We start from the raw sequence: 9885 nt of genomic DNA, 5'->3' as shown, positions 1-9885 counted from the left end.
GAAGGCAGGATTACCGATGGTCGTTAACGGTAAAGGACTGGACACCAAGAGAAGATAGGCGTAGCAGGGTGCGGCAGAAAGTTAGATGGATGGGTGGATGCGATGAAGAAGTTTGCGGGGATAAGCTGTGCGCAGTTGACACATGACTGGGTTAATTGGAGATGCATTGGCGATGCGTTTGTCCTACAGTGGACGTAGGCTCATGATGATTATGCATCCCGTACGACGCCGTGACACTCGAGTGTTTTTGGCTTCATTTATAATTTCTCCTGTCTTCTCTTCCTTTGTTTACGTAAGAACGCATCCTTGTGGCAGCTTTTTAAGGATACTTATCCTCTCAAGCTGTATTTTCATCTCCTCTCTGGATGAATAAATGGTTTCCACGTGACGTCATCAATTGCATGCTTGTACGGCAGGGATAGATCTTGTAGCACAGAGTAGGGACAGAAGGCGATTTTAAGAAAACTCTCAGCTCGTCTCATGCCCAGGATTATCATGTCAACGTGTTCTCCATGCAACCTTACACGCCAACTAGGCCGTTGTGGGTTACGCCCGGTTGAATTATCAGACGAATGAACGAGATCACGGCAGTGGGGACGCGTTGCTGTAAAACATGCATGGTGAATAATTTAAATTCAAGATGCTGTACATTCCTCAAGTCACGAGCCTGGGCGAGATCAGCAGGAAATGTGTTTCGTCATTTGAGCTGCGCCAAGGGCCTTTTATTTACTCCGCGATGCTTTTCTTGCAGGGCAGTTCCATCCGGACGGGGCTGCCACCATGCCAAAGCGGAAGCGCCCAGATGAAAGCGCTGCCGTCAAAACTGACCAAGCGGAGGTTGTGGCGCCCAAAAAGGTTCCGCACTCCGAAGATGTCACTGTGGAGGTGCAAGTTCCAGAGGAGGCTGGTGTTCCCGAAAAGAAAGAAGTGCCCGAAGACGAGCAGGTGCCCGCCGATGTGGAGGTTCCTGCCGAAGCCGAGGCATCCCCAGGCGTCGCGAAACCCACAGGCGTCGAGGAGCCCACAGGCGTCGAGGAGCGGGTTAACAAGGAAGCGCCCGAAAACGTGGAGGTGCCCGAAGACTTTGAGGCGCCCAAGGCCCCGTCGCTGCAACTTGAAGAGATGGAAGGAGTCTGCAGCCGGTACGCCGGTCTAAAAGTCGACCATCGTCGACCATGCACGAGCCGGGAAGGCCATCTGTGCCACATCGTAGCCAATATTAAAGCTTGGAACAGCTTCTTCTGGGCCATCGGGCTGGAGCTACAAGAGGACTCTGCCTCCCAGCTCATCCTCGTTCCGGCGAGTGACTGCGCATGCACGAGAAACCCCGACATCACGGAAGAGAAGCACCGGGCCGCGACACTTCTGTACTATCTGCTGACTAAGCACCACTGCGTTGCGGGAGTCACCATCAACGACGAAATCATCGCCGGCCATGAAGGTATCGTGTGCCTCGCAATTCGCGACGCGCTGGAGCTGAAGAGGCTTTCGTTGGACTTGAGGTCGCCGAGAATTGTTGTCTCCGACGCCCTTGCAGAGACTACAATTTCCCTGACACGGCTGACACCGCTCGACCTGTCCGTGGACTTGCACACGCACTTGATTGCCGATCTTGCGCCACTCCTCGCGCAAACAACTACCTTGAAGACGCTTATAGCTTTGGAGGTCCGTGCGCACCCTAAGGCCTCCATAACCTTCCTATCAGGGCTCTTTCAAAATAGGAGCATCCGAGACCTGTCACTCTCGTCAAGGATTCTTAACGGCGGCGGTATACCCTACGGCCCAGGCAACCCGCATATCGCTCTTGGAGCGTTCCTGCAGCAGAGTTCGTCCCTAAGATCGCTGTTTATAAAAGAGGCTAAGGATGGTCCAAACATAGACGTCTTGACTATCTGCGATGCCCTGGCTACTCACAAGGGGCTGGTTAGACTTAAATTAGAGGTTAACACAATCAGGATGGAGTACGCCACGGCAACAAAGCAGCTTCTGCGCACCAACAAGACGCTCAGGCACTTCAGCTTTACGTGCACCTGCACCGACGATAACGACGAAGTATTTGAAGGAATTCGTAGGCACCCGCGCCGAAGATGCCACATTCTGGACCACGGTGACTATGTAATGCCCTGGATCTCTGCTGTGCTCGAGAATGATACCTCCATCACGGAGCTCACATTCTCAATGTGCGGCTTTAGTCTCAAAGAGTGCCAGCACTTTTGTCGAGCGGTGACCGCGAACAAGTCGCTGAAGAAGATCATCCTTGAAGACCTTGGTCGCCATAGATGGGAAATCTGCAGAATGCTCTCCGAATGTGGCCTGCAAGACAGAGTGGTTGTCAGTGGCCACTGCATCGTGTACTACCCGGACGTAGGCATTCGTCCGGTGGGCTGCCCCTCGTTCGCCGTCCCCTTCGCCCGGCTCCAGACCGCTGTGGAAACAGCGACCACGTCTAGTAACCTCACGCACATCACGCTACGAGTGTACTCGATTTTGTGCTTCAACGGTGCGACAGAGCCATCCTCAACGCCCATCGTTCAGATGATCCAGAGCGCGACTAGCATCACACACCTGGCGCTGTCTCTGGAACCTGAGTGCTGTGGCCGGTGCTGGAATGCATGCGGACCCGCTATATGCGAAGCCGTGTGCCGAAATCCGAGCATCCGCAGCATGACCTTCATTTTCTCTAGGCAGAATTCCTGTGACATGGCACCGCTCGCCAGCCTCCTGCTCCGAAGTCGAGCCCTGCATAGTTTCACATTACACACTCCCAGTCGCGAAGCTTTCACTTCGTTCATCACGGAGCTGTCAAAGCCGGAGCTTGCAGATAACTACTCACTGCAGGGCCTAAGCTGTTTTTATAATGGTGATGAGTTGATGAGAGAGCGCCTGACCATCCAAGACATCCTACACAGGAACCGAGCCTTGGCAAAGCGCGCTGCTCGCTTCGTCACCGGCGCCCGTCTGAAGTACACTGCGGAGGCCTTCGAGAAGATTTCCACCTCTCCAACCTTGCTAGACGAGCTTCAGGCGACGGCGTTCGTCGACGAATCTCAAGCTAAGAAGCTGATTGCTCGGTGCGTGCTCGGACTGCAGGACTTCACAGAGTTCATGCGCCTCGCAGGCGTAGTGCGTGAAGGCATAGAGTGCAGCGCCAGAGATGACGGGAAGACGCAACTGAGTGACTTGCCCGAACCCTGTCTACGTCACATACGGCAGTTCTTGATCTTGAGCGACGTGGTTGTTTCACCGGAGTAGGATGATGGCGTACTAAATGTTGTTCCTGTGTTCCTGTAAAAATGCGTGTTGCGTCTACCCATTGTCAAAAATATCATAATCACTTCGTTCTGACATGTGCTTCCATTTTTATTCCTTAAGAGCGAAGCCTGTTTTAGTTATATTAGCCACATAGGCATGCATTCTACCGTGGAATCGCAGCGTCAGCCATAAGGCATTAGTTACTGAGCGAACTGAATGCCCGTAACGTTTTAAGTGATTAAATTTATTTTCATAATTTAAACTCAATTCATTGGTCACAACCTACCCTAGTTGGTAGGTATAAATTGAAGAGTAGGGAATTCCCCTCTCCGTGTTAGGGGAGATGGAAGTGCAGAAGTGAAGATTGAGACTGAGTGGAACACGGCGGGGGGCCAGGTCAGATTTCCCTGATTCGCATCGGCGCGCCGAGGCTTTCTCTTACGGCTGACGATATAGAATCAACGGCCAAATGGAGTAAGCAATTGCTAAACCAAAACTGTAACAGCTTGTAACGATTGATGCGCTTTGCCGTTTGTCTAAGTTGTACAATTTTTTGCGGGGCCATGTACTATAAAGGAACCACCATCATGCCTGCTGTGATAATAATCATTCTGTGATACCAATAAAGTGGTGCCTGTATATACCCCACGCACTCGGTGTTCTTTTCGTTAGTTGCTCCCTGTCCACGCGCATAATAGTAAGTAGCTGCCCAAGCATATACCCTTCTGAAGTAAGTAGCTGTTCTGAATAATATAGTTAGAGCGCTGCTCGGTCTTTTTGACATTTTCTAACCGCTGGCTTCAGGTGCGGGAAAAGAGGTCGCAAGGCATGATTCATTAATCTTTCAAGCAGGCACTTCAGGCACTCTTGATCTCGAGGGCAGTCCAGCATGCCAAACAGCTACGCGTTGACGCTTGCTTATCGGAAATGTCTAAGCAACAAATATAAGAAAAAGAATTTGCCTGCAGCGTGCCCCAACCTCTCAATCTTTCTTATAAATGAATGCATTGATATTGAGTAAATAAGTGCACATTGACTGGCCAGATATTGTTTTTGTGAATTAATCTAAAATGAATGCCCGGGCTTGAAACTTTTTCGTAGTTATCGCAACAGCGCAATAAGGAGGACCCGGGTCAAAAAGTGCAAGAGGACACAAAAGCGAATGTTTAAGCCACGCGCTTATGTTTCAAAGGCAGTTCTTGTGAAGTCGCTAGTACTTCGTCCTTGCCGTTCCTACAATGATAAATTAACCGACTTGATCGGAACCGAGATGGCCGTATGACAAGCTGTACGTAAGTCGCAGGTTGCGAAGAAAAGCCTTTGTTTTTCAAGGGTGCAAAGTGCGGACAGAATTTCATTCTTATTTTCATTCCACAATTCAGAAAGCTGTCTAGCTTTCCTTTGTAGCCGTTTGGTTGCGCTCAGGTGGATGTCAATGAGTAATTATTCCCTTATCGCAATTAGACACTACGCCATCTTTATGCATTAGTGCAGTGACTAATACAAAACCGCTACTTGTGAAAAGGCATAGACTGATAAAGAAGGAAGGCAGGGATGCTAACCGGAAGAGTGTTCCGGTTGGGTACCATGCTCGAGGGAGAGGAGGGTATTTAAAAGGGAGAGAGAGAAGGGGCAAGGAGTACAGTCTGTCCCTTAAGCCAGTCGCTGCACAATGCGGTTTCCTTCGGTATGGCAGTTTCCATTCATGCGTAGGTTCTCGGATGATGGCTGCAGTTAAGTTGAGCAACAAGAATTGGATGCAGCGTGTCCAGTAGTTGCAGCGCGTTGTGTTCAGCTGGCGTGCGCAGGCTAGAAAGCAGAGCACGGAGGACATCCACAAAGAAGTGAGCATCGCAGTCACTCAAAGGTCTCGGATATGGTCCGGATCGTGGCTGTTGTCTTGGGTCAGCCGTAGGTGTTGCACATTGAGAGTGCGGCAACGTCCCCGACAGGTAGTGGGTCCAATTGGTAGACTCAGTAGATGACGCTGGCCTCCCTTGATTTAGCGGGGTTGTTTTTGTATTGCATCTGATGCACTGCATCCAGCACACGAAACCTATCTTTATTACGCTTTTTATGTGACCAGGCACAGAAAAAAAGCGAGAAGACAGTTGACGTTAACCTAGCAATTATTTAAATTATTCTTAAACTTTCTAGCCATTACAGCTAGTGCAAGTGTTTACTGTAAAGTTTGTAAACTCTGAGTCGGTTGCACTCCTCGACTGCTTGTGATGGCAGAATAACAACACACGCGTGTTCGCAGGTAACCCCGTCCTGTGTATCAACTTAACTGAAAGGAGTTCCGAATAAAGTTGTGGTATGCCTAGGATGTTAAACGACGCCGATTCACAAATATGCTCGAGCAAGAATTTTTTTTAATCCGTTTGGTAGAAACTGAGTTATTTGTAGTCATAATGTGAATTGACAGGTCTTCGCGCCTTTCTGCTCACGTCACTTTTTGCGCGCTGGAATGCCGGCGCCTCAACCGGCGCCACCATACTCTGCCCCTCCGCCGGCCGCCAAGCGCGTGGGAGGAAGGGGCGGACCTTCCGGCCGCGGCCATGTGAGCTGCGTGACGTCAGAAATGGACGTCATGGCGAACCAATCAGAGCACTTCGCCTCCGGCGCAACGATCTCTGCGTGACGCATTGCGCGCGGATTAGGCCGAAAGCTCGGCGCCGCAGATCGCCGCGAGGCGTGATAGCGGGAAATTTAAAAATATATACTGTAAATGATCGGTTCGCTTTTGAGGACCTCTATGCGGCATGTTTGCACTCGGTGGCCTGTACTCTTTCTACATAAAGCAAGAGTATTATAGGCAACCTCGAGCGCCCTTTTCAGAGACTCTTTGATCCAATTTACTGCGCTTCGAGGCAGAGGAATCGAAGCTCTTCTATATTGCAGTGAAACGGGTTCCGTGAAACATTTCTTCCATTTGCTTGGCCGAAATTGGATGGCAAACCGTTAACCACTTCACATGTCGCTCTGAACCGTTTGGCGGAAGAAACGCCGTATGACCAGCACAGCTTCAACCCCATCATCGCCGCTTTGTATGTGTACGATCCCGGATATTGAATTGAAAGTTTCCAGGCAGATATCTCGGGACCCATGGGTGTTAAAGAATTCCAACAAAATTAACAAACATGCCCGTTACCCACAGTGTCTTTAAGGTTTATGCATTTATTTTATTTAAAAATACGGGAGATAACTATTCTTTCACTCCGTGTCTGCATATAATGGCATAGCCTCCGTGCGTGAGCAGCGCTCACGTAGTCCCCATCATCTCTCTCTCTCTCTCTTTTAATGCTGCAAGTCGAATTTTGAGCGCACTGAACCCTCACAGGCAATTAGAACTCTCTGGAAGGCACATTTTGGACAGATAAATGTTGGCTTGTACTGAAAGGGTACCGCGTTCTTATAAGAAATAGACCACTGACACCGCAGACCACAGGAAAAAAAGAAGAGCTTGATAAAGGAGGCCAGTCTTCCGCAAACCTGCTCTCACGGTATAACAATGCTAGCACGTTGCACGTATTTTTGCGAGAGGAATGTAAACAGGTACAAGCGTCTTTGGAATGAGTCGTAAAAAGCTACAGAGTTAGACCACAGAGTACAGCCCAGAAGACGCGTTATTGCTGCGCGCAATACTTACTTGCCCATGACACGCCTACTTTCTCCATGTATGTGCTATTCACTTCAACTTGGCAAAGGCGTTACGTTTTTGTGAAAACTGTATTAGCGTTTGCTCGAGGTTTTACCCCCAAAAAAACGTATAGCTATGGCAGAGTCCACGTTTTATGCGAACAATACCCGAGCCAAACACGAAACCGAATCTTCCCGGCATTCCTGCGCCGCGTCGTGATGGACGAAGTGCGGTGGCCAATGCCTTCTCTGTTGGTAGTATTGAGAAACTTACAGAATAGTTGTTAGGTGCGTGAAAGGGTTAGTGCAGCCCTACATCACTTGGATGCCAGAAGAAGGTGAGCATGAAATGTGAGATGAGTCGTTTTAACCCACATCCTTCGCAGTTCGGTTTAAAGGCGGAGGTGACTTAAGAGCTTGCGCGATATCAGTCCGTGCCGCCGTGCGCGTAAAACCAACGAAGATCTCCGTGCTTCAGGAGCGACGTACGAAATCAACATCATAAATCGTGTTCTCCCTAAAAAAAATGCACGGTAGTCACTCGAGAGGCTGATGCAGCGAATGGCACTCACGTATTTTCTGGTTTCATAACCTGGTTAGCGTTGCAGATCGTGGGTTGATTTATACGATTAATCTCTTCGCTCTCTTCGCGGCCCCGCCGCGGTGGCTCAGTGGTTACGGCGCTCGGGTGCTGACCCGAAAGACGCGGGTTCCATCCCGTTCGCGGCGGCCTAATTTTGATGAAGGCGAAATTGTAGAGGCCCGTGTCCTGTGCGATGTCAGTGCACGTTAAAGAACCCCAGGTGGTCGAAATTGTTCCGGAGCCCTTCACTACGGCGTATCTCATAGCCTGAGACGCTTTAGGACGTTAAAACCCCAATAAACCAATAAACCTATCTTCCTAATTGGTTTCTTTTGGTGTTTTGCGACTGTCAAAACTGTGAAGTGCATGAGACCGCGAAATGAAAGGAAACTGGCTGACGTAAGCCTGCAAACTAAAGCCCCACCTCGACGGACACTTTCGAGGCGTACACGCGAAGCGCCTGCGCGCCCAGCACGCGCCGCAACGGGCGTCGAAAAGTGGCATGCACCCACATGCTCCTGGTACTGGCTCGCTCCCCCTCGCGAGCCGACTGAAAAAATGTCAAGCCGTGAACAGAAGATGGTTGGGGAGCGTCAAGGATTCCAAGAAAACTTGGGGGAAATCTGAAAGAGCTTCATGCAGGGAAGAAAAGAGTCTCCGAGAGCCCCGCGGTCCTCCCATTGTTGTAAACCAGACCCCGCTTCCGACGCGCGCGCGAGCGCCCGTGAGCAGGCGCCGATATCTGACATGCACAGATATCTGCGCCCCGCTGGAAATCTTAGCAGTCTGACTAGCGGAACAATTGCCAGTTCTGCTGCCGCGGTGGTTCAGTGGTTATGGTGCACGGCTGCTGACACGAAAGACTCGGGTTCGATCCCGAGGCTCTGCGGTCGAATTTCAATGGAGGCGAAATTCTAGAGGCCGGTGTACTGTGCGATGTGAGTGCACGTTGAAGAACACCAGGTGGTCGAAATTTCCGGAGCCCTTCACTATTCATCCCTCATAGCCTGGGTCGCTTTCGGACGTTAGACGCCCCAAAACCATAAACCATAATTCCCAGTTCCACCACGACGAACAGAGTTGAGGTCACATGGCGCGTACAAAAGCTGTAACAGTCACTGCTTCATTGTTTTAATTGAGTAAAACATTTACGTCAGCCACCCTCTAGAGGAATCGCAGCAAATGGACAAACAGCTTTTATGTCGCAGTTTTCGTACATTCTTCAAGGGACCTCCAGTCATTTTACACGTGGTATATCCCTCGGCTGAAGTCGAAACCGACACAACATGAGGGTAAAAAAATTCAGTTTATTCCATATGCCGACGCATGTTTACTGATATCTTGCGTACAGCAAAAAAAAAACACATACACGATATATTGCCGTTAATTTGTAATTTCCAAAGAGCGCTATATGGCTTATCTTGTAGCTGCATTTCGAAGTTCTTCACTTTTGATTCTTCATTTCAAATTTACACCTTATTTGCTTGTCTAATCTGGTAATAGGGTAGCTGCATGACAAAAATGGCTGCTGAACTACGCATAAATTTTCATTTCTTCATAATAGAACGCCATTTTTCGTATCTAGGGAATTGTTTATTGCTAATGGGGGAGAAGCGGCGTTGGAGGTTGGCAGCACTGCTGCTCGGTTACTTCTGGCAATTACGATACGTGATAATGTGCGATCTAAAGCCTATATCCGTGACAACGCTTGAGGCTTGAGTAGGCGAGTAGACACCAGCCGGACCTTGGCAGAGAGGAAGGCACCGTGTGTGGACCGGCGTCCCCGCCCTTGGCAAAGTCATGCTGATACCCGGATGACGTTGCACGTGGGTCTTCCTTCTCGCACACTGCAGCCTTCTCCCCTTCCCCTTGGTTTGGTCTTCGGAGGACTCTCTCCACACGCGCTTCCACGCCCAATCGTATTGAGCACTCCTCCGGGGACGGTCAGTCGGTGGACAGTGCCGACCGCAGAGACGTGGGCTCGAAGTGGTTAATGAAGACATCGCAGCATCGCTGACACGTCGACTGTGGAAGGCGACTTCGGCACAGCGCGTCACACTTCATCCTGCCTGCCAGGCCTGCACGGTAAGCCCAAATGACTTCCTACCAAAGTGTTATTTGTTGCGCAGAGCGGTTCTAGAGATTTTATTATGGCGTCCAGGGTCTCTCACGTAGAAACGATAGCTTTGTACCGGACAAAGAGATAATGTTCGTGTTTGACCACGTTTTTCGCTCCAGCGCGTAGCATGGGTAGTGCAGGCCACAGTGGGAGACGAGGATCTCTTTAGACACAGCGGCGGCGGCCTTTCTCACTGCTCCGCAACAGCAAAGTGGTCCCTCTATGACGCTGAAAGCGTTAACAGCGCTGTGTAAAGCTTAGCATTGTTTTCACTCATTGAAGTCGTGAG

General features: G+C 50.1%; 1 protein-coding gene across 1 annotated transcript; it reads left to right on the top strand.

The window, feature by feature from the left end:
- Positions 1 to 780: 780 nt before the first annotated feature.
- Positions 781 to 3252, top strand: LOC149356287 (uncharacterized). Its single transcript, XM_089576297.1, has one exon. The coding sequence runs from the start codon at positions 781 to 783 to the stop codon at positions 3250 to 3252; it is 2472 nt and encodes an 823-aa protein (XP_089432423.1).
- The last annotated feature ends 6633 nt before the right edge of the window (positions 3253 to 9885 follow it).

This window comes from Amblyomma mixtum, chromosome 3 (assembly GCF_055824585.1).
Source record: "Amblyomma mixtum isolate Tamu chromosome 3, ASM5582458v1, whole genome shotgun sequence".
NCBI classification, from domain to species: domain Eukaryota; kingdom Metazoa; phylum Arthropoda; class Arachnida; order Ixodida; family Ixodidae; genus Amblyomma; species Amblyomma mixtum.
Note: the sequence above shows the minus strand (reverse complement) of the source record. Positions and strands in the feature narration are given on the sequence as shown.